This window comes from Protopterus annectens, chromosome 4.part0, assembly GCF_019279795.1.
Source record: "Protopterus annectens isolate FY-2018-M chromosome 4.part0, PAN1.0, whole genome shotgun sequence".
Classification (NCBI taxonomy): Eukaryota; Metazoa; Chordata; order Ceratodontiformes; family Protopteridae; genus Protopterus; species Protopterus annectens.
The window spans coordinates 46,747,993-46,774,424 of record NC_056733.1 but is presented as its reverse complement, the minus strand read 5'-3'; the positions used below and the strand labels follow the sequence as shown (position 1 = coordinate 46,774,424).

The following is a 26,432-nucleotide window of genomic DNA, read 5'->3' as shown; positions in this document are numbered from 1 at the left end:
GATGTAACCCCACCTGCACCTTAAACGCATCCATCAATCCCACTGCAGACCTCACCGCTGTCACACTACCCTTGTACATATCCTGTACCACTCTTACATACTTTTGTGTCACTCCTGACTTCCTCATACAATACCACACCTCCTCTCTAGGCACCCTGTCATATGCTTTCTCTAAGTCGACAAACACACAATGCAACTCCTTCTGACATTCTCTGTACTTCTCCATCAACACTCTAAGAGCAAAGATCGCATCTGTAGTGCTCTTTCCCAGCATGAAACCATACTGCTGATCACTAATCATCGCTTCCCTTCTTAATCTTGCTTCTATTACTCTTTCCCATAACTTCATGCTGTGACTGATCAATTTAATCCCTCTGTAGTTACTACAGCTCTGCACATCACCCTTATTCTTAAAAATCGGTACCAAAACAATTTTTTTCCATTCCTCAGGCATCCTCTTACTTTCCAAGATTTCATTAAACAATGTGGTTAAAAACTTCACTGCCATTTCACCTAAACACCTCCATGCTTCCACAGGTATGTCATTTGGGCCAACGGCCTTTCCATTCTTTATTCTCTTCATAGCTATCCTTACTTCCTCCTTGCTAATCCATTGCACTTCATGATTCACTATCCCTACATCATCCAACCTTCTCTCCCTCTCATTCTCTTCATTCATCAACCCCTCATAGTACTCTTTCCATCTCCTCAATACACTCTCCTCGCTTGTGAGTATGTTTCCCTCATTATCCTTTATCACCTTTACCTGCTGCACATCTTTCCTAGCTCGGTCCCTCTGTCTAGCCAATTGGTACAGGTCCTTTTCTCCCTCCTTAGTGTCCAACCTTTCATATAACTCTTCATATGCCTTATCCTTAGCCTTCACCACCTCTCTCTTTGCCATGCACCTCATCTCCTTATACTCCTGTCTACTTTCTTCATCTCTCTGACAATCCCACTTCTTCTTTGCCAACCTCTTTCTCTGTATACTCTCCAGTACTTCCTCATTCCACCACCATGTCTCCTTGTTGTCCTTCCTCTGTCCAGATGTGATACCAAGCACCTTTCTAGCCATCTTTCTTACTAGCTCTGCTGTAGTTACCCAGCTATTTGGTAACTCTTCACTGCCACCCAGTGCCTGCCTTAACTCATCTCTGAACTCCACCTCACAATTACCCTTTTTCAGTTTCCACCATTTGATCCTTGGTGCTGCCCTCACACTCCTCCTCCTCTTCTTGATCACCAACGTCATCCTACAAACCACCATCCTATGCTGCCTAACTACACTTTCTCCGGTCAGCATTTTACAGTCTCTAATCTCCTTCAAACTGGCCCTCCTACATGAGATATAATCCACCTGTGTGCATCTTCCTCCACTCTTGTATGTCACCCTATGAAAATGAGAGTACTTCTATTAATTGCAAGAGGAACACCAATAGTGTTAGAAGAGTATAAAATTATAGTATTTGTAGATTTGTATTTATATTCCACCTGAAGCTGCTGTAATGGAGCTTAAGAAAATGCTGAGAGAAATCATCAGCTTTCAGCAGGGAATATTACTTATAGGTGGATATTAGAATTTGATTTGCAGCAATGAGGATGTATATGAGGGCCCAGAAGGGAAAACATATCAAAAGAGTGTTGATTTTTGAAGAAATGTATGAAAGTATTTGTAACGGAAGATGTGAATTCAGTAGTAGGAGTCCAGAGTGAATTTAGCTGTTATTCCCCAAGATACAAAAACTGGTCTAGGCTAGGCAGAACTTCTATTTCACAGCAATATGTGCATTAATTGAAAGTTTTTGCACATATCAATTAACTATTTCAGATCAAGTGCTAATAATAACTAAAATAAAAATGCAAGGTAATGAAATAAAAATGAGCCACCAGTGCTTTTCTACCTATCTGTGGAAGAGAGAGGAATTTAAGGAATGGGTAGTAGGAATTATTGAGAGTTATTATAAAAGTTAATTTCTTCTGAAAATAAAGATAACAAGTGGGTTAAAATTAAAGTGGAGTTTAAAAATAATGTGGAAATAAAAGAAAGAGAGATATGGTTAAACAGTAACCAGAATTATTTCGAGAGACTAACCGTATTGCTGAATACAAGGGACTCTCACAGAACAGGAAAAGCAAGTGCAGGATGCTGAACAGAAAATAAGGAATTACCTCGATAATATGCATGAGTTTAGAAAGATTGCTGTTAAGCAGCTGCTTTTTTTTTTTTTTGATAACTCTGGAGCACAAAATCTTTTAGCACAATGACTTAGGCAGTAGAAAGGGCTGTTGTCAAGCTTATGGAGCTTATAACAAAGAAGATAACAAAAGATCCTATAAAGGTACTAGAAATATTTCTGAAATTTTATGAAAATCTGTATAAAGCAGAGAAATATAGAAATCAAGAAAAAGGTACAAATGTAAATGTTTATTTAATGTAATTGATTTTGAATTAGGGGATATTTTCGTTTCTTGTGATTTACCCCAAAAGTTGAGGGAATTTTTTACGGTTAAGGATCCTAGGATCCCAGCCATTTTTGGGATTCCTAAGATCCATAATTCCATTGTTGACCCACCATTAAGACAGATTGTGGCTTCGGGGGGGGGGGGACAAAAACTGAACCCTTAGCTGAATATGTAGACCATAAATTAAAATTGTTTTGAGTTAATAAGGAACATTTATTAAAAGACTCATGGCATTTTTTAGAAGCAGTAGCAAGGTTTCCATTCAATGTGGATGATTTAATGGTAACAGTGGATGTTAAAGATTTATTCCTAGTTATTCCGCATGATTTGGGGCTTGAATGGTTTCATGAAGCCATAGTGTTGGGTATGCAACTAAATAATGATGAGATTAATCTCATTTACCAGTGCATGGAGACAGTTTTGGTCATTAACTTTGTGTTTTATGAAGGAGAGTATTTTAAAGCATGCAAGGGGGTAGCAATAGGGGCAGCATCAGCCCCAATATTCGCCAACATGGTGTTTTGGTATTGGGAAACTAGATATGTACTCGAGTCACAATTTAAATCTAGTTTGATATCATGTTTGTGGTGTTTGGATGACGTTTTTATCCTTTGGAGAGGTAACTGTGAAGAATTGGAGAGTTTTATTGAGTATTTGAACTTCTCAGCTGATATTTAATGTTCACTTATCAGGTGGATGTTTTGTCCATTAATTATCTGGACATTAATTTGTATAAAAATTTGGACTTGTGGAGATATGAATCCAGTATTTACCACAAAGATACTTTTTTGAACACCTACCTACATTATGATAGCCAACAACCAAAATAGCAAAAGAAAAATTTGGTTAAAGGGCAGTGCATTAGATTAAGTAGATTGATATCGGATGATAAGAATTTTGATACTGATTCTGTGAAAATAAGTGGGATGTTTATGAATCGAGGTTATCCTCAGAATTTGTTGAATGATGGCTTGGCATGGCTGGTCAAGGAGAGACGCACAAGGTATATGGTAAGCATGTTCCTCAAGTGATAGACCCCTCTTTGGTTTTGATTATGCAGTACAATAGTGATGTTTATTCATTGATTAATTGTATTGGGGGCATTGGAATACTGTTTTTGGCACACTGGGGTTACTGAATTCGGTTGCCAATTTTCCCAGAGTGTTTTTTAAAAACAGTGCCAATGTTAAAACCATCCTAGAAAGAAAGCAAAATGCCGATATGTCATCTACTGTTAATGTGGAGATGAAGCACTGTGGGGCATTTAGACAATGTAGTTACATTCTTGAGGGGTCACATTTGGTGGTGTCAGGTTTTTTAAATGTGATTTCCATTAAGAGCAGATATGATTGTAACATCAACGGGGGGGTTATATTGCATGTTGTGCATCCTGTCCAGCTTTTTATGTTGGTAAGACTATTGGCACATTGAAAACTAGAATTTACCAACATAATTACGCTATCAAAAAAGGCAGTATTAATAATGCATTATTTAAGCGTTCTGTTATATGTGAGGATTTTAAGAAATTCTCTCTTAGTGTCTTGGAGAAAGTATCCATACCTGAAAGGAGTGGTGATTGGCAGCTTAAATTGGAATGTAGGGAATATGTGTGGCAGATATTATTGAACACAAGTGTACCCCCTGGTTTAAATTGTTATTTTCATTAAACCAGTGTTAATGTTAAAAGCAGCATCACTTTAGTACATAGGATTGTTTTCTAGTTTATATTCTGTACAATGTGTTTTTTATTATTATGTTTTTGAATGTTTTTATTATTTGTATGTCTTTTGTGCCTAATAATGTATGTATAACTTTAAGAATGAGTTTAAATTTTGGGCGGACTCTGCATTTATAAAAACAGAGAATCCTTGGAAGTTTTTTAGTTTCTGAAGTTCTTTTTGAATGAAAGCGCTTAAACTAAGAATAAAAGATCTTGTTTGTGGCACCCGGGCTGCTTTGTTTGTTTTTTATGGAAGAGTTAAATATGACAAGGTTAAAGGTAGATGAGGCTCAATTACCAATGGTATAGGAGGAAATAAAATAAAAAGGGTGATGTATTAACAATCTCTAGGAAAGTCCCCAGGAACAGATGGTATTCATGTGGAAGTTTGAAAGCTAGGATCGAAAAACTGATAAAGATTTGGAAGGTTTTGTTGAACAGTATTTTAAGAGGAGGAGAAGCACCAAACATCCTGGAATAAAGCTTTGGTGGCTATAGTATTTAAAGAGGTTAAAGACTCATCAGATTCAGCTTCATACAGGCCCAGTTCGGTTCTAAACCATAATTATAAGGTTTTGCCTATAATGACTAAAAGAGTGGCAAAGGTGATACCAAAATTGATAGATATGGAGCAGTGTGGTTTTGTGTAGGGGAGGCAAACATTTGACTTCATTAAAACAACAATGTTGATCTAGAGGGAAGGGGTTGAGGATGGGTGGATGAATGGACAGAATTGGAATTGCCTAGACATAGTAAAGCCTTGCTGAGTCTAATTATGATGGCTGCCAGAAAAGCAATTACTAGAAAATGGAAATCAAAGTGTAAACCAACTTTACTAGAAATGGATAAAGTAACAGAGATAAAACAACTGGAAATGGGATTTTTTAGAAAAGGGTAGGAGCAAATTACATAGAAAAAGGAGGAATTGTGGAAACAGTACATGCAGAATCACGTTTTGGAGGAGGAATGAGGTTTCAAAGAAGGCAGGATTTGAATGAGCTATGTAATGTTTGACCATGACTGGATAGACTGTAAGTGATGTATATTGTTTGCAACTAAAATATGTCAGTAGGTAAAAAACTTTCTTACACTGTGAAGGACACCAATGAGGAGGAGAAAAGGCAAACACTACTGAAAACTCCTGATGTCCACCATGGCAGTAAAACTTAATAGTAAAATCAAAACTTTAATAAAAAGAATATAACATAAAATAAGCAGTCCTCAGTCTTCCGATAAGCGCTTTCGGCAAATAAGCCTTCCTCAGATCGTATAAAATGGACTGTTCAGCTTTTGTATTTATAAGGCATCACAGCCATTCCTCATTTAGTTCTCTGACACGCCCTTGTTGCAAACCAAAAGGAGGCCAGCTAGCAGAGAGGTATAATTTCCTTCATTGTAATTAAAGGGGCAGTGCTTCACTTTACTATAGGATTGTATATGAGAAAACTAATAGCTATGGATATAAATACATTATATGAATGAAGCAACATTCAAGTAAACTTGCTAATCATATTCCTTCTATTCTTAAGTGGAGGTTTTAATGGCACAATAGTATTCAAGCCTGGTGATCTGTTTGCTCTTAAATTAATTATGCAGCATGTTTCCCTTAGCTCTCTGCGATTATGAACATCACCTCCTCTTGTGGTCTGACAGACTTCCTCTATGGCCTTAAATACAAAGTAATGAGAAGGATACTGTGCGCCTCTATGGCCTTAAATACAAAGTAATGAGAAGGATACTGTGCTACGTGGGCTGCTAAGGCATTATTGGGATCTTTCTGTTTGATGTCCCTCAAATGTCTGAGGATACGTTCCTTAAGATGTTGAACTGTTTTGCCAACACAGAAAGCACTACATTGGCAGCAAGTCGCTAAGTATATGATGTGGGAACTAGTACAATCAGCATAGACATTAAAATTGTACTGTTGCCTGGAGTATGGATGTGCAAAAACATTGGAGCTGTCAATGGAGTTGCAAGCTTTGCATCTTAGGCACTTGAAGGTGCCCTTTCTATTAGAATTGGGCCTATTTCTTTCAAATCCATTTTTGTTGCAAATCAGACGTTTCAAATTCTTCTTATTCTTGTATAGGAATCTGGGCTGTTCACCTACAATGCCTTTTATTTTGTCATCAGTTGTCAATACCGGCCAAAACTTCCTAATAACTTCACATACTTGCTTATTGTCAGCAGTTTATGTTAACAAACATTTAAGTTGCTGTGATTTTTCCCCACATCATATACTTAGCGGCTTGCTGCCAATGTAGTGCTTTCTATGATCATAATCGCACAGAGCTAAGGGAAACATGCTGGATAATTAATTTAAGAGCAAACAGATCACTAGGCTTGAATACTGTTGTGCCATTAAAACCTGCACTTAAGAATAGAAGGAACATGATTAGCAAGTATACTTCAATGTTGCTTCATTCATATAATGTATTCACATCCATAGCTATTAGTTTTCTCATATACAATCCTATAGTAAAGAGAAGCACTGCCCCTTTAATTACAATGAAGGAAATTATACATCTCTGCTAGCTGGCCTCCTTTTGGTTTGCAACAAGGGTGTGTCAGAGAACTAAATGAGGAATGGCTGTGATGCCTTAAAATACAAAAGCTGAACAGTCCTTTTTATACGATCTGAGGAAGGCTTATTTGCTGAAAGCGCTTATCGGAAGACTGAGGACTGCTTATTTTATGTTATATTCTTTTTATTAAAGTTTTGATTTTACTATTAAGTTTTACTGCCATGGTGGACATCAGGAGTTTTCAGTAGTAAAATGTGTCAGTATGTTTTTTTTTTCCAAACATCTTTATTGAATTATCCACATTCATATAAAAGTAATCACACTGTAATTAACATAACATTTTACTTCACATATATTGCTATATGTCATATAACCTAAGCAACATTACATAAATTATTCAATTCCTGGCTTTTTAAAACAAGAAACATCTTTATTAAACCATCACTTACCACATAGGCAATAATATTTATATAAATGAAAACAAACCACATTGACACAATCCTAGTTACAAGCATTTTACATCACAAACCATACTGAGACACTTCCAGTTGCAAAAATTATACATCACTTATAATCTACCTAATCTTTTTCAGTCAAACATTCCATAGGTCATTTAAGTCCTGCCACCTTTTAAACCTCATTCCTGCCTTGTATGTTTTGTTCCCGCAATTCCCATTTTTTTTTCTGTGTAGTTTATTCCTACCCATTTCTAAAGATCTCAATTCCATTTTTTATCTCTGTTACTATATTCACTACTACTAGTGTAGTTGGTTTAGATTTTGATTTCCATTTTCTAGTAATTACTTTTTTGGCAGCTACCATTATTAGACACAGCAAGGCCATACTAAGCCAAGACGATTCTGATTCTGTACCATAGCTCAAAAAAATCATCTCCCTCGTCAGACCTATCTGCCCACGCAGCATCTCTGACAGTGCATCCCACAGGGAATCCTTAAAGTCCACCAACTCACTGCACTCCCGTAAAATATGTTCCTAATTACCTCTTTCTTTTTTGTCACACTTCTAACATTTGCTCCTGAGGAAAAATTCTCCGAAGTCTATTTGGGGTATAGAAATATCTACAGAAACATTTCCAGCAAAAACAACAATAAAATACACTACTAAGAAACCAAAGCAAAAACAAAAAAATGGCGCAAACACACAAAACTCTGTGAATTCTGTGAAGTTGCTGATTATTCTGAAGAAGTCTGTCTGTACCAAAATATGAAAGTGCTCAATTTTGTAATAAAAAGTGCTCAACATTTCCAGGCAAAAATCCTAAATCTTCTACATTTTGTTGCAGATTTGGGAGACATACATATATCCTCCCATTGTTTCTTTGTTCATTGCTTATCCATTGTTTCTTCCCAATCCTTTCTAACCCCCTTTGATTGATTGGATCTGTATCATAACATCGAAGTCTCACAACTTTGAATGTTATAATATCGAACCCAAAACCTCGAAGACTGAAAGCAGCAAAGCCACGGAACATCGAATTATTTCCTAGGGAAAGAATTTGGAGGGCCGTTTCCGTGACTTTGCTATTTCCTCCACTGTGCTGCGATCTTGGAGTTGGTATATTTAAGTAGGGGAGGGTGTGGGGAGCACAACCCTTCACATTAGAAATGTTTTGTAGTGTCTGTGTGTTTAGTGTGTTGTGCTGGAATGGTGATTTTTTTCCCAGGGGAAAAAAGTCGCTGTTCTCAGCTTTCAGAGTTTTGTGATTTTGAGGTTTACAGTTTGATGTTGTTGTATTCGCTGTTATAATGTTTCGATCATATGATATAATCCCGATTGATAATATTTATCCTGCAATATTTTATATGCTCTAATTATTCCTTTTTAATGGCAACTTCTTTTCTAGATTCTACTAAAAACTCTACCAATGCTGGTTTTTCATTTAGGACCCCCACACACACACACATTTCTTTCTCTTTGTCTATACTATGATATCAATCCCTGATAGGGAAGGAAATCTCTAACCTGCAGTCCAAATCTTTCCCTGTCTAGTTATTTGCTCCTAATACCTTGGTTCCTTTGCCAGTTTTCTCCAATAAATTCCAGGCCTCTCTTGCCTATTGTCTGTATCCCTAATTGCAGTCATCCCTATCAGCAGAATCTTCTTTCTCTAGTCCAGTGTTGGCTTAGTTCTTAGACTACTTTCTGCTACTTTATGGATGTAATATTCTTCATGATTATTGTTGTTGGCCTTAAAGGCCTGCAGCCAAAATACCAGTCTCTCCTTGTTTCTTGAGCTTTCCCCCGTTTCATCATCATCCGTTTCCTTTTTGAAATATAGCTTTCTGCTTGTGCTATGTATAGGAATGAGTCTTAACTGTGTAGGTCTGAGATACCCCTTCAAATTGACTAAAACAAATCTGCCCTGTTCTACTGAAAGAATCAGCTTATTTCACTTGACTCTTGCCATCTTCCCCTTCTGGATAAAGTCCTTCAGCTCTTTATTAATTGCTATCCACAACTTCTGTTCTGGTTGATAAAAATATGCCTGACTTGTGTATAAGACTAAAAGGACTAAAAACATTTTGACTCCTTGTATCTTATCCATATAACAAACATTCCATTTTCTCAGTTTTTGTATTTATCTGTTGTTTAGTCTCTTCCCAAATATGGGTTGTTTTCATTTATGTAAATGTAGGATTGCCTGTGTCCTAAGTGATAATTTAGTAAAGGTGTTTTTGTTGAACAAAAAAAATGACAGGCGCTTAGTTCTTTTAGGTCCTAGATACAAATCAGGGCTTATGTAAATTAAAACAAGCTGCATTTTTGTACGATTGCTACTCCATTATGACGTCACACATTATTTAGGCTAAGTTAGCACCAGAGGAAATTCAAAGAGCTGTTAGACAAAAATTATTTGGCAGTTAGCACACAGGATTAAGGATGTCATCTGGTAATGAGATGCTTCCTTTGGTGGAGAGTTTGATTCCCTCAGCCTCCTGTGTGACCTTGAGCCACTTAACTAGAAAGTACTTTGGGGCTATTGGGAATTTGAGATAGGCTTCTTATGATTTCCTAGACTGCATGACTAGTAACTATTTATAAAGCTACATAAGCAAATGAAGGCTTTGATGGTGTCATAAGCACAATTGTTGTTTTAGTAGTATGGTGGCAGACACAAGAAGCTCTTGAATTGATGTAGGTACTAAACCCTTATCACCTGTGAATGATTTTAAAGAATTAAAAATCCAGGTGACCTGGAACAGAAAAGCCATAGTACTTGGTTGGTGCTATTTGGATGCTTAGAAACTGAAGTTATGGAACTGAATTTGGAAATATTACTTCTACACTGTATGCATGGGGAGCCATGGTGATGCAGCGCTTAGCTTTGCCACCTCACAGCAAGAGGTTCTCCATTTCAGTCCTTGGCTGAGGTGCCTTCTGTATGGAGTCTCGATGTCCTCCCTGTGGTCGCATGGGTTTCCTCCGGGTGCTCCGTTTTCCCCCCACATCCCGAAGACATGGTTTAGGTGGATTGGGCACTCTAAATTGGCCCTAGGCGTGAGTGCGTGCATGTGCCTTCTGTGGAGGGTTGGGCATCTGGCTGGCAACTCGACACTGTAAAATTCCACTGCCAGTCATGAGCGGACAGGTGATCCACTGTGGTGACCCCTAACCGGGAAAAGCAGAAAGAAGAATAAGAAGAAGACTTCTACACTGTATGCACCTTCATTTAATTGCTTACCAAAATATTGTGCTTTCTGGAGCTTCCCTCCTGTGCATCTTCAGCTCCTGAAGAACGACTTTGCCAACACCATTCCTTGCTAATCTTGCTATCACTCTTTTCATCTTACCTGGATTATGCTTTCTTCTCACATTCCATTTAGTAGCTTGAATGAACTTACCTTTATTCTGCTGCATCCAGTCATGCTTCTTGATTATATCATAATAAACCTGTGGAGGGACCACTTTCCTAACTACTGTCTCCCCAAAACAGACAGGAGCCAGTTACTGCTGGACACTAGCCCAGGAAAGGATATCCTAATATTTCCCTTCTCAGTCACCTACGTACATTAATGCCTTATTGTCTATCATCAGCAGTATTAACACCTCTAAACAGGGCCATTTTAGTTTATCAAGTTTAACTCCCCTTCAGTTATAAAACGAAACATACATGTCAAGCAAAGTGCCTCTCTGGTCCTCTTTAAAAGGAACCTTGACGATTGGATGGGAGAAAGGAAATTCACCCCGGGGATCACGTCAGTCGCCCTGCTAGACAGGGGTCCAGGGAAGTAAATAGTGTGGGAAGAAATAGCCAGGGAATTGTTATGGCTAGGCTTCTATAGGCCCTAGGGCTGATAGCCTAGTACCAACCTATGAACCCATATATATATAGGTTTACTATCAAAACCTGGAAATGCACTCGGTCAAGTGACGGAACATCGAAATTAATCTTTACAAGAGATTAAACATCGAACCTTACTGTACCGAAGCTTGAATTTTGACATCCAGATGGCACATGCAGGTCAAACGGCACATTGTCAAAATGGCGAATATCAAACTCTTGACATTACCATGGTTTGAGATGGGGGCTGAAAAATATTTTCATTTTTGCTATTTCAGTTCGACAATGTTGATGACCGAGTGCATTTCCAGGTTTTGATAGTAAACCATACATATATATATATATATATATATATATCTATGGGTCCACTTTGTAATTTCAAAATACTGAAATTTCAGTATTCCGAGATCACAAAACCGAAAACCCATATGTCAGAATGTGCAAGAAGCCAAGCCTGAGTTGTCCGAAACTCGAAATATTGAAAAAAATGAATGCGGCTGTTTTTTTTTTTTTTTTACGGATATGCACCCTGCCCCTTTCACAATAGAAGTACGCACCCTACAACACCAACAAAAGCAGTTACAAGCATTCCGTCCATGTCAACACCAACAAATCCAGGTATAAGTATTCCATACCAACAGAAGCAGTTACAAGCATGCCATCTGTTTCTGTGCGTTCTACACATTAACATCACACCACAGGAAGCATAAGGTAGTGCTGCCAACCCCCCACGCAAGAACAGCCGCTGAAAGACAGTATAACCGCGCACCGACACTTACATTTGCAGGACCCTAGCCACAGCCTTTAGGAACTCCATCTTTGTGTATTCGTCCCTGTGTGCAAGCACAGATTTAAACTGTGCATGCCTCTGCACCAAGCAACATCTTTTAGGAAACTGTGGGCACCCACTCACTAAATGGCTTCTCAACTCCTCCACCCTATCCAGCTCCCACACCAGTGTGTGAATCAGGACAGATAGGTTAGTGGCCTTAGACTCCAGTATACACTTCAGCTGGCGATGCCACGCCTCGACTGAGTTCTGTGTATGGGGCAGAAGCAAAGTGTTGAGGTCATGCACATTCCAGAATGAAATGGGGAATAAAGGGGGGGGGGAATCTGCAGGCTACAATGGACCATGTAGCAGGCATCCTCTTTCTCTCAACCACATACCGGTCCTCAAAATACTTTATAAGCTCTTTCCCCTCTGGTGGAATGCTGTCTTTTCACTCCTGAAATGCCTGCAGCACATCCCCTTCCGGCACGAATGGAAGTGCAATCAAACACTTGACTGCAATCTGAAATGGCATACTGGTGTTTTAGAGATGGACGAGCCCTTACTGCTGCACCTTGCACCATGTGTTTCTCCCAAAATGGAATAGGCACCCCTTTGACTTCACACAGTTGATGTTCTGCTGAATGCTCTTCATAGCAGCGATCTCAAAATCGCACAGGACGAACTGGAGTGCGGTTTCAAATCCCTGTTCAGCAAACAGACAGTCCCATATGAAGTTGTACGCACGCAGGGACTTCTTGCTCATCAAACAATACAGGACTGGTACTGATTTACTCCACCCTCCATAACGTACCAGCCCATGTATGCTGTACAGCTGCCTGCAGATCACCCCTTTGTAGAAAAATGTGCCATCCATCAGCCAGATGGTTGCATGGCTCAAATCGAAAACATTGTTAACAGTGCTGAACGCTATACTACATGCTTGCCCCCCCCTTCCGTCATACGCTTTTCCAGGAACGTACCAGTCTTAATGGGGTAATCCTGGACATTGTGTCCTCAATGTTATGGCAGGGTCAACAGGGACCGTAGACACCTTCCGACACACCCGTCCCACTTGTTGCAGCAGTGTATGCCTTGTCAGCATGTCGGGAACTATATCCATTGATGTGGTTGCTAAAGCATCCTCTACGAGCAGACAAGGGGCATCCCTGGAAACAGCAGCTCTGTACTTCAGCTCCACACATATGGCATACCTTTCAACGTCAGTTGGAGCCCTCTGTGGTTGTGCGGTGCTGTTTTTAGCAGCCGTTCACCAGTGGGAATGCATTCTGTTGTCAGCCTCCCTTTATATTTCCATGCCAACTTCCATTTGCAGCACCAGTAGGTCCTTTACTGCCCCGCTTTTCCGGGTGATGCACATGGCCTTCCACTATCAAAGCAGGATTCCCCTTCTTTGACAGCATGGCCTGGTAGACACTCCCTATGGTTCCTGGTGGTTCATACGCAAACGCCACATACGCCATTTTCCTTTGAGTACTGTGTATAAGCTGTTAAAGGTATACCACGTCCTTTTATAATTTTTTGTGATTGTAGTATGTGTGCTTGTGTGATTTCGGACATATGGGTTTTCGGTTTTGTGATCTCGGAATACTGAAATTAGAGATTTCAGTATTTCGAGATTACAAAGTGGACCTATATATATATATATATATATATATATATATATATATATATATATATAGATATACATACATATATATATATAGATATACATACATATATATATATAGATAGGTCCCTATCAGATGATCGAGTTTTTAGAAACTTGAAATTCATATGATCGAGTTTTTGAAAACCTAAAGCTTTTGAATGGAGATTGTGGTACAGTGACGATCGGGAAATTTACCCTTTTCCCCACTGTAGTGCAGTCTCAGAGTTTGTATATGTAATTCGGGTGTAGAGGGCACAGCCCCGCTCTAAAAACATAAAAAAAGGTAGCTTTTGTGTTTTTGGGAAATTTACCCTTTTCCCCACTGTAGTGCAGTCTCAGAGTTTGTATATGTAATTCGGGTGTAGAGGGCACAGCCCCGCTCTAAAAACATAAAAAAGGTAGCTTTTGTGTTTTTTGTCTGTGTGTTTAGTTTGAGTTTTCGTAGATTCAATCATATGGTCTCTACCATATGAATTTTGAGTTTCTGAAAAATCGATCTTCAGACATGGACCCCTATATATACATACATATATGTGTGTGTGTGTGTGTATATATGTATATATATATATATATATATATATATATATATATATATATATATATATATATATATATATATATATATACACATGCATACATATGTATGTTACCATTTAGTTTAATTAGATTTCATGGCTGATTTTATTCTCTTTTTTTAGCTAGTCTACCTAAACCTTACATTGTCATTGTACAGAGCCATTATGGTATGCTATTTGTGATAAATTTTGATTTGAAGTAGTTTACCTCATTTGCTCTTCAACCTGTGGGTATACGAATCTATATCGGAGACAGCAGCTTCACCAGCATCTGATCCGAGCTCCAAGCTCCTCCCCTTACCCATAATACTCCTCCATCTCCTTCCTTCCCTCAGATCTAGGTTGCAGCGGGTTAGCCTAGCATCGTGGTCTTGGAGCTCCAGGCATGGTGCTTGTTTCAATAGCACTTTCTTAGGATTTTTGGCCACCACCAAGAAAAAATTAGCTCAAGAAAGTTCTACGGTCCATCCACTCGACCGAGTGTCCAGGACGATGGAGCACCTAGGGAAGCGGTTGTATGAGTCAGCCACCTTTTCCATAAGTGCGCTGAATTATTTGTCACATGTTACCCAGCTGCAGCACGACCTTGTCAAAGAACTAGCTGAGACATCCCTGAAGTCATGTCGCTGGAGGATAAGCATACATTCTCCACATGGATGGCCACTCTAAAAGCGGTATCTAACACATCCATGCACCTCCTTTTACATGCCACCAAAGGAGCAGCTAGGGTGGCTGGGTCTGGCATTGCCATGAGGTGTCACGCTTTGCTCAGGCTGCGTCAGTTCATGGAGCCCTTTAAGGCGTCATTTGCGAATACCCCTTATGATTGTTCTTCCTTGTTCGGCAAGATCATTCGCGAGACCTTGGTCCAGTGGAAAAGGACAGGAAGACACTGTCTGCCATCTGGATATGCTTCTCTTACCCTCAAAGATCCTTCTCCAGGAATCAGGAAGGGCAAAAGAAGATGTAGTTCCAGAAATCTCAGTATTCCTGGGACCCTCAGGTCTCATCTTCCCCCAGAGACAGAGGGAGTTTTGATAAATGCCAGCCCAGAAGCAGAGGGGTTCCGAGGAACATGAGCTTTCGAGAACCGTTCTCGGACCGGCCCATGCAGCAGCCCTGAGGGATTGCCTGACTGCACTGCTCTGGAGGTAGTTGAGGGTCGTTTTTCATTGCATCTAATGGCATGGGACTCTGTGAATGAAGGTTTTTCCAACCCCGGAGAGAATTCAGAGCTTATGACTCCATGTGTCTTGGTTTCATGGCAGCCACAATTACCCTTCTTCCTTGTGCTTGTCTACATATGTAGGTTCTACAGTGGACATTAGCAGCCCAATGGTCATGGTTAGATCTGCCGTTGACGTATCCAATATGCATCAGCAGGGCTGGCTGGGAATCCCTTCTCTTTTGGATGCACTCCTCGGAACTGGCCTAGGGAGGTCCAATTATTGCAGCCCCTCCCCAAGACACAGTGACCACAAAGATGCCTCCCAACTAGGGTGGGGGAGGGACATTGCTCAGGAAGGTCAGTCCAATGCACGTGGTCCCTGAACGAGACAAAGTTGCATATCAACGTCCTAGAGATAAAGTCAGTCCTTATAGAGTTGCAGGCCCTTCATGCCTTTCTCCCTCTGGAACTGTTGCAATTCAGTCAGACATGTCTGTAGTCTGGTACATCAACAAGCAGGAAGGAACCAGATCTTATCCACTTTGTCGCGAGGCCATGAGAGTGTGGGAATGGGCAATCTCCAACAGCCGGTTTCTGGTAGCATCACACATTCCGGGACAGTCCATCATACTGGTGGACAAACTGAGCAGGACTATTCTGATGCCTTACAAGTGGTCTCTGAATCCTTTGGTAGCAGAGCAGATCTTTCTCGAGTGGGGTTGGCCTTGCTGCGATCTCTTCGCATCTCCTTCCAACGCGAAGTGCAGCAAGTTCTTTGCTCTAAATCCCCCGCAGTGGGAGTCCCCCAGAGATGCTCTAGTTCATGTTTGGCCTCTCAGTCTTTTCTGTGCTTACCCCTCGTTACCTCTTATTTCAAAACTCCTCCAGAAGGCTGGCAGACTGGGTAACAAAGTGATCCTCATTGCCGTGTTTTGGCCTTGCCAAGTGTATGGTTTCCCTTCCTCTGGTCTCATCTTCTGGCTCCTCTAGGGACCTTAGATCCAATTTCAGATTTAAATCTCTCACTCCTCGGGGGTTCCTCATACAAACCTGGACAGTCAAAAGCTCACTGCTTGGCGGTTCCAGTTCCTGTGATAGCTAGGACTCCCGGTTTATCCTCTCCGGTCAAGACTATTCTGGTGGCAGCTCACAAATAGTCTACCAGGAAGCTTTACCACAGTAAATGGAAGCCTTTTTCCATCTGGGCTTCTTAAAGGTATCTGGACCCGTTCACAGCTCCCGTCCCGGCGATGTTGTAATTCTTGGCATATATATTTCATCAAGGGGATAGCTATTCTACTGTGAAAGTTCAATTGGCTGCCATTTCCAACTTTCATATTGGGGAGAACATGGTTTCTTTAGCATCCTCTAAACTAAAACCTTTATTAGGGATACCTTTCTTTTAAGACCCCTGGTGAAGGATCCTACCCCTCCTTGAGACCTGATTTTGGTTTTACAGGCCCTGGTTGCTCCTCCCTTTGAGCCGGCTGCGTCAGTAGACCTAAATTTTTTATCTTGGAAAATGGCCTACCTAGTAGCTATCATCTTGGGTAGGAGGTTTCAGAACTTCAAGCATTGTCTATCAAAGCTCCATATTTGGTCTTCCATAAGGACAGCGTGTCACTTTATACCAATCCATCCTTTCTCCCCAAGGTGGCTTCTGAGATTAATATCAACCAGATGATTAATTTACCTGTGTTCTTCCCAAATTTTCAGAACAGGAGTGAATATAAATTGCACTTGTTAGATGTACATAGACAACTGAGATTTTACTTACACAGAACTAAGACCTTTCGCAAGTCTGACCAGTTATTTGTGTCTTACTCTAAACCCTTCCTGGTTAAACCAATCTCCAAGGTAACTTTGGCTCGATGGATCTCTCCTTGTGTCCTTCAGGTATACAAAGACAAGAGCATGTCACCTCCGGGTCAAGTAAAAGCACATTCTACCAGATCCATGGCTACCTCGGCAGCTTTTTGGTCCAGGGTGTCTAGGGATGATATTTGTTCTGCGGCTACTTGGTTCTCATCTCATACCTTCATTTCTCACTATAAACTGGACATAATATCTAAAGGGAGAGTATCCTTTGGCTCTGCGATGGTCCGGAATATCCTTCCATGAGGCCCATCCAGGTGTTTAGTAGCTGGAGACTCTGTCCCACAGGTTGAAGAGCAAATGAAGTAAACTACTTCAGATAAAGAAGTTATGTACTCAGCATAACGTTCCATCTGAATAGTTGTACTTCGTTTGTGTTCAACCGCCCCTCCCTCCTTCATTCTGACCTTATCATTGTTTATTACTCTGCTAGGTGGAGAGAGCACCTCTGCGGCTCTCCTATTCATACTTGTTAGGTTTGTATATAACCTGTTGTGGTAAGGTCTAATTGGGTTGGGCTTAGGTTGATGGTGCAGCAAACTCGATCCGAGGGAAAGAAGGAGATGGAGGGGTATTATGGGTAAGGGAAGGAGCTTGGAGGTTGGATCAGATGCTGGTGAAACTGCTGTCTCGGGTCCGATAAGGATCCATATACCCACAGGTTGAAGACAAATAAAGTACAGCTACTCAGATGGAATGTTATGGTGAGTACATAACTACTTTTTCTCTTGCTTTAAGGTGTTTTCTGTTCGCATAGTATGATGAGGATTATAGTTTTCTTTGACTTGTTATTGGTATCCATTGTATATTTTATTCATATGCTCTATTATACTTTATTCAGTCTTGTGTTTGTGGCCCAAGTTATGGCTGAAAAGGGTCCTCAGAGAAGTCCACTTACTTAGTAAAGAATAAATGAAAATAAGCAAGGCAGCCATCTTTCCATTTGGCTTAGTTATCCTCATTGTAGATGATATGCTTAGTATCGAGCTATAGGCTATTTTAATAAGGGAAGTCTAGCCTAATGCCTTTTTGCCTTACAGACTGCATATAAATATATAAAGTCTATAGTTAAAAAAGAGGGTATTAGTTATGAAGTATGAAGCATTAATGCTAATGAGCTAGCTGCATTTATTTGCATGCCATATGATACGTAGTACCTTTAGCGAACCCTCAGTTTGAATGTGTACTTCGTTGAGGCTAGACCATGTCTCTGTCTTACTTATTGGCAGTCACGACACTACATGCAGTAATCTTCGTAGTGTTCTGCATATGAGATCCATAAGCATCCTTGTGCGCACCCTGTTATGAAAGGACTATAATCGATTGGAGTGAAGGGGTGTGGTGGCTGAGACAGAACTTAGGAATTATTTTGGCACTTGGTCTGTAGGTGTTGCAGCCCATTTCATCAATTAGGTTCAGTTTTGGTGTTACCACAGACGGACTATCATTGCAGTAACATTACTGTGTTGTGAAGCTTGTTTCCAAATCTTACAGATTTACTTCTGTGTAAAATGTTGATAAAGTCATGAAAAATTTAGATGATGATGCTGGGGTTCATCTATGATTACGTTTAGCCTTGCAGCCATGTTTGCACAACTAGTTTGGAAAATGAGAGCCATTAGTTTTCAGGTTTATTCAGAGTGTACTTTTTGCATTTATTGCAGAAAGTCCTCTTTTTGGCATGTGTTCATTGTCTCCTTTTCCAGTAATCATATCACAATAGTGTTGTTTTGACCAAGGTTTGTTTTTAGAGCTTTTGTGCCTTTTAACTTTTCATTGACATTATTTCATGAGCACAGCAGATTTTTATATCCTGTCCATAGTGTCTTAACGACTGTTGTGATGTAGGATAATCCATCAGCCTCTGTATTACGTGATGCCTACCATGCTCAGAAAGAACAAGCATAAATATATTTTTTTTCATTGTCTTTAACAGAAATAACAGAGCGGCAAAAAAGATTACATTTTTAGATTACATACATATTTGCATTTCTGGAGCCAGTAGGCTTTTGTTCACACGTTCCTTATTGCTGAATGCATTTATTAGGACCCACTGAGATTTCATGACAGTGCCCAGCCTTGATCAACAAGGGGGCACAACAGTCCTTATTAGGACTATCTGGTAATTGGAAAGGACCCATCTTTACCGCAGCCCATTCCTCACAGGAGCTTCAAATGTCCTTATTAGGACCAACAGGGATCTGCACAACACAAAAAGTCCTTGTGAGGACTACAAAGATGGTACTGAGGACCACCACCTCATACCATAACAGAAAGGGTCTTCTTAGGGCTAAAACAGCCCTCCTCAGGGCTAAAAAACAGTCCTTCTCAGGACTATTTTGTCCTCCATGGGACCACCACCTCAAAGAACAGCTAGGTCCTTGGCAGGACTTAGACAACTGAGTAATTTTCAGGGCTTAGACATGAACCTCTGGGAGAATAAGACCCTTCCAGTTAGAGCGTTATTCCTTCTTATTGCTGAATGCAAGAAGTGGGTCCCTTTTTAAACTCTTTTTTTTTCATTTCTTCTGTAACTTTATGCTTCAGACTGGAAAAAAGGTTTCTTAATGGTGGGTAACATGAATGCATATTTAAACCTGGATTATAATATAGTTGCTTACTTTACTACCAAAGTAGTATTTGTTTTCTTTTATCTACATTTGTTTGTAGAACAGTGATCCCAATTCAACAATTTCAGTCTTAGCCAGGGATACACAAATAGAGAGAAAAGAAAGAGTGACTGAAACAATACAGAGAATGGTGAGTATATAATGGTAGATATAACAATGCAGTACAAAAATATTTTTAGGAGTTATGTAATATGGTCCATTCTGGGTAGGAATTATAACGAAAATGCTATATACAACATGTACAACAAGACAGGTCTAGGCTCGTATACTTGCACTTCATTGTTATAAGTATATGCATAGAATCATGTCAGCAATGTAAATGTTACCACATGTTTTGCTTATTCTGTTTCAGCCTCCTTTTTGAGCACTCTGAAGAAAAGGCTGCATGTCCTTCTGCAGAAGCAGGAACTTTCTTTTACTGCAAAGGAATGGATGATTCGTGAAGCGCTGAATCTCAATGCCCTTCAGGAAGGCGGAACATTTAGGTAGGACTAATACAGAATTGGAACTCTGTGGTAATTGGTACACTGAGAAATATCAAAATTGCCAATTATTTATTTTATCTGACTCATGGTTGCTTTGGAACTAGGAGAAAATATACTTTTTTATTCTTGTAGTAGGTAACATTGCCTTCTTTCTGTCTTTCTTTTCCTTTTTGCGTATGGAAATTACCTAAGTCTTGTCAAGTAGTATTTTACCTGCCATTGTTTAAAATTAGCAACCATAATATGTTATAAATAGGTACCGAAAGAATGAAAATTAAACTAAAGTACTCACTCCAACTGATTTGTGGCTGTTAGACATGCCATTCTGCATTTTGTAGTACATCAAATATTGTATAGAATGAAACATACATACCTTATTTAATCATGAGATAACCATATTCAGATATGCAAGCTCTAGTATACAACACACATCCTTCATATTCAGTGCACTTTGAGTGATGCAGAAAGGCAAAGTGAAAACAAGCATATTTCTGTAACAGAAAAAAAAGTAGGTTACTCAGAAACAGTTTTTACAGTTTTAGTTTAACATCCAGCAAAGCTCCCATGTAATCTTAGCAAGGATCAGTGTTCTACCTGGTTAGTTACTTCAGATTTTCTTATTTATTTGAATTAATCCTCTAAGTGGGTCTGTGGGAGTCTTCCTGTTGGTCTTTGCTTTTTCCAGTAAACTCTTCATCTGGTAACTTTCATGCTTCATTACTCGTGTCCATAATACTCACTCTTCACTTGGTGCCAAATGTCTCTGCTGTGTTTGGCTAAAAATCTTCTGTTTAATTTGTCTATTCCAGGTGTGCCAAGTCGGTCTTTGCTGCAAGCTGTACTGTATTCTGAAAGCATCCAGCTGAGATATTACCATAGTCTTTATACCATAATTTATGGTGTATAAACATGGGTTCATAGGTAATTACTAGGCTAATGACAATCAGGACCTTTATAAGCCTAGCTGTGCAATCCAACCCAGTTGTGTCTTTGTGTATCGTGGACATTTATTAAGAGGGGGTATTCTAGGAAGTTTCTAAAGGTTATGTAGGGGGTATGTTAGTTTGGCCATGGTTACTGTTTACCTTTATCAGAGCCATGGGGGCCAGACCCAGGGTGAAATTCCGATTTCCCAACCATTGGTTAAAGTTAAGTTTAAATAGGTTTAGGGATGGACTCTGCTTCACATGGATGGGGGGCCTGGTCCAGAGTATGGGGAACCTGTGAGACGCATCTCTCTCACCATCATGTCGTTTTTATGTCGCAAGCAAAATTTAAATCCCTGGATCTAGTGATGCTGATGCTGTTTGTTTTATGGATGTGCAAAAAGTCCATCAAAGCTGGATCCAAGAATCCCTTGTATGTCAGGCATAGATCGCCTGTCAACGACTTGTAGGCGACAGAGAATAGAGAGAGGGCATTAACTCATTACATCCAAGTGATGCCTGCAGGTGCATTTACAGTTAACTCCCACTGCCGTCTCTAGGCGTCAGGTATTTCTTCATATTTGCATCAGTAATTCCAAAACCATGCTATATACAAAGTTTTAAAAGATTTCAACTTAAAGCTTACGCAATGGCAAACTCAATTGCATTAATTGAAGAAACAAACAAAATACTCCCAATGTACACAGGGCTTAGCTTTAATAAAAAAAGTAAGCGCTTTAGAACATACACTGTCGCTTCATCAGACTAAAACTTTAAAATGCATCAAATGTTTAAATAGGAATGAATAGAACCAATTTGTTCCAATTAATTAATCAATCAGGTAATAGAATTGGTAGATGCAATTCAAGTAAAACACACACACTTAATTTTAGAACTTACAAAAATATATATGCGACTTGCAAAAATATATATAAAAAACATATATGTATGTAAATAGATTCTTCTATCTAAAACTCATGTTTAAGCCTTTTGAGTTTCAAAAAGGATTTCACAGAAAAAGCACCATTTATTCCTGGAAATTATTCAGCATCCAACAACAAAAATGTTATCCTTGTTTCCTGTCTTTCCTGACCTGGAGTAGTCCAAATACAGGCTTTGCTGTATTCTGGACTTTTGGAAAGTTCCTGTGTTGTCCATTTCCTTTCTTGGATAAAGGGAGGCTTCTTTGTTCACCAGTGGCAGTGGGGAGCTTAGAGCAGCCTATCTATCCCTGGAGGAGTGTTCCCAGCACAAGAATCTGGTAGTCTATTGGCCGTTTTGGGCCAATTTCTAGCTCTTTCAAGTCCCCCTGTATAAAACCCGCTTTGGCACGGTTTTTGCACTTGTTACTACTCAGCCAAGCTCCTCGTGGTCCTGCAGAGTGGTGCTAGCAGCAGAGAGGCTAAATGAGCTACTGTTAACCTGATAAAAGTGTTTTTTTTCCTGCTACTACCTGGGCGACTGTCTGATCTAGCTAAACTGCAAGTATTTCTGCTTCTTGAACTGTTTTAAACTGTTTAAAGTTATTTTTGCACCTGCACTTTTAAAGTTTGTCCTGTTTGTTGCATGTACCTGTTGAGGCTACACACTCAAGTGCGCTAGCCGGTGTTACATATTTATTGCATTTTCCTACTGTTTGTTGCAAAAAAGAAAAAAAAACAAAAAAATTATCCTTGTTTCCCGTCTTTCCTGACCTAGAGTAGTCCAAATACAGGCTTTGCTGTATTCTGGACTTTTGGAAAGTTCCTGTGTTGCCCATTTCCTTTCTTGGATAAAGGGAGGCTTCTTTGTTCACCAGTGGCAGTGGGGAGCTTAGAGCAGCCTATCTATCCCTGGAGGAGTGTTCCCAGCACAAGAATCTGGTAGTCTATTGGCCGTTTAGGGCCAATTTCTCACTCTTTGAAGTCCCCCTGTATAAAACTTGCTTCGGCGCGGCTTTACGCGATTTTGCGCATAGCTTAATTGGGTTTAAACCATTCTCGGCTCCACAAAGTCTGCTCTTCACTTTTTCCCTTAGAACTGATCTAGTTCTCATAATAAACACCCTATTCCTGCTCTAAAGCCTGGCACATGCTCACTAAAACAATTATATAAGTCAGCACTAAAAAATTAAAAGCACTACACCCTCACAAACTCCCCTTGAGTACCTTGTTCCCCATTGGCTCTTTTTTTCAATTATAAAGGAATTCCCAATACTATTCTAGCATGTCCAAAGGTCAGTTGTCAATCTCCTCTCCGGTCCAGCTGGTGAATCTGGGAATCTTGAGGCAATGTTACAACTGCTTCATGTACACAGACAACCCTCTCCTCCTCCCAACAAATTCCAGCACATGTGAGAGATGCAGCCATATAGCCAAACTGGAGGCTAAGCTCTCTCAACTCAGTACTAGCGTAACCAGTCAGGAGGAGAAGGAAACTACACCCACTACAATTCTAGTCTCACATAGACCTACCACGACAGCAAACCAAACACATAAACACACAAAAACATACTCGGAGGCTCTAAATAAAAATCTTCCTAAGCAGCAGAGACCTCCAAAGCAGACACCCAAGCAACCGCTACCACAAAACAAAACAAAACAAAACAAGTGCAACACATAGCTCACAAAGCCAGTGTGCCAAACAGTCACAGCCCTTAAGGCTAAACAACACACCTGATACACTTGTAATAGGTGACTCTATCGTCAGGCACACTGACATCCTGCTCACCAGGCTGAAGAAGGAGAAGGTCACGGTGAGCTGCCTGTCGGGCGCTAGGATCTGCCACATAACACAAGCACTCAGGTCACTCCAAGGCAAGTACAAATATGACTCAGTCATTGTCCATGCTGGTGTGAATGACCTGAGACGTACCTCCCTGGACTACATGAAAAGAGACCTAGAGGAGCTCTCTGAGCATGTAGCCCAGGCCGGTATGACACTGACCTTGAGTAGCATCTTACCCTCACCAAGAATAATGCCACAATATGAAGACAAGATGATCAATTTCAACAATTGGCTTAAGTATTGGTGTCGTTCAAAGGGGATCCAATGCCTGTCAGCCTGGGATGACATGCTCAACAAGCCACGATGCTTCGCTAGGGACGGCTTGCACCTGTCACCCCTGGGCTTGCGGATATTGGCAAAGGCTTTTGCCATCCTCATAGTGCCTTTTTTAGACAAGGCTCGAAAGGCAAACCCGCCTCCATAGGTATCACAAGGGATAAGAAACTAAGAGTAATGCTACTCAACGCCAGAAGTCTAAACCTCAAGATGCAAGCACTTGAAACTCTCCTTAGCATGGAGAACATCGATATCTGTGCAGTAACAGAAACCTGGTTCAAGGCTCCCGAGAGCACCCCAGCACTACCAGGTTATACCTCATACCATGCTTTGGCCCCAAAACGTGGACCGAACCCTAAAAGAGGAGGGGGAGTATCAATATTCGTCAAAGATACCCACACCTCCAGGTTGGTGGCACAGCACGAAGCATCGGAGACTATGCATGTGCAATTAACAGTGGGTAAAACTGCCTTCCAGTTTATAGCCTGATACAGACCACCCTCCCAAAGGCCCCCCTCACCTTCATTACCTGGATTATGCTTTCTTCTTGCATTCCATTTAGTAGCTTGAAAAATGAACTTACTTTTATTCTCATGTATCCAGTCATGCTTCTTGATTATATCATAATAAACCTGTGGAGGGACCACTTTTCTAACTACTGTCTCCCAAAACAGACAGGAGCCAGTTACTGCTGGACACTAGCTCAGGAAAGGATATCCTAATATTTCCCTTCTCAGTCACCTACGACATTAATGCCTTATTGTCTATCATCAGCAGTATTACCAATTCTAAACAGGGCCATTTTAGTTTATCAAGTTTAACTCCCCTTCAGTTATAAACGAAACATACATGTCAAGCAAAGTGCCTCCTCTGGTCTCTTTAAAGGAACCTTGACGATTGAAGGGGAGAAAGAAATTCACCGGGGATCACGCCAGCTCCGCCCTGTTAGACAGGGGTCCAGGGAAGTAAATAGTGTGGAAGAAATATTGTGAAATTGTTATGGTTAGGTTTATAGGCCTCAGGGCTGATAGCCTAGTACCAACCTATGAACTCATATATATATAGGTTTACAATCAAAACCTGGAAATGCACTCGGTCGAGTGACTGAACATCGAAACTAATCTTTACAAGAGATTAAACATCGAACCTTACTGTACCGAAGCTTGAATTTTGACATCCAGATGGCACATGCAGGTCAAATGGCACATTGTCAAAATGGTGAATATCAAACTCTTGACATTACCAATATATATATATATATATATATATATATATATATATATATATATATATATATATGGGTCCACTTTGTAATCTCAAAATACTGAAATTTCAGTATTCCGAGATCACAAAACTGAAAACCCATATGTCCGAATGTGCAAGAAGCTGAGCCTGAGTTGTTCAAAACTGGAAATATAGAAAAAAGTGAATGCGGCTTTTTTTTTTTTTTTTTTTACGGATATGCAGCCTACCCTTTTCACAATAGAAGTACGCACCCTACAACACCAAAAAAAAGCAGTTACAAGCATTCCATCCATGTCAACACCAACAAATCCAGGTATAAGCATTCCATACCAACAGAAGCAGTTACAAGCATGCCATCTGTTTCTGTGCATTCTACACATTAACATCACACCACAGGAAGCATAAGGTAGTGCTGCCAACCCCCCACGCAGGAACAGCCGCCGACAGACAGTATAACCGTGCACCAACACTTACATTTGCAGGACCCTAGCCACAGCCTTTAGGAACTCCATCTTTGTGTATTTGTCCCTGTGTGCAAGCACAGATTTAAACTGTGCATGACTCTGCACCAAGTAACATCTTTTAGGAGACGGTGGGCACCCACTCACTAAACGGCTTTTCAACTCCTCCACCCTATCCAGCTCCCACGCCAGTGTGTGCATCAGGACAGATAGGTTAGTGGCCTTAGACTCCAGTATACACTTCAGCCGGCGATGCCACGCCTCGACTGAGTTCTGTGTACGGGGCAGAAACAAAGTGTTGAGGTCATGCACATTCCAGAATGAAATGGGTAATAAAGGGGGGAATCTGCAGGCTACAATGGACCATGTAGCGAACATCCTCTTTCTCCCAACTACATACCAGTCCTCAAAATACTTTATAAGCTCCTTCCCCTCTGGTGGAAAGCTGTCTTTCAGCTCCTGAAATGCCTGTAGCACATCCCCTTCCGGCACGAATGGAAGTGCAATCAAACACTTGACTGCAATCTGAAATGGCATGCTGGTGTTTTAGAGATGGGCTAGCCCTTACTG

At 40.3% G+C, this 26,432-nt stretch overlaps 1 protein-coding gene across 1 annotated transcript in view; it reads left to right on the top strand.

Moving 5' to 3' along the window:
* The window catches only part of RNF213 (ring finger protein 213), a gene marked incomplete in the record, with an annotated part of 2,890,576 nt that overhangs the window by 1,765,588 nt on the left and 1,098,556 nt on the right, over window positions 1-26,432 (top strand). The window contains 1 exon segment of the mRNA XM_044069632.1: window positions 20,056-20,188. Within this exon segment, the coding sequence (XP_043925567.1) occupies window positions 20,056-20,188 (133 nt within the window).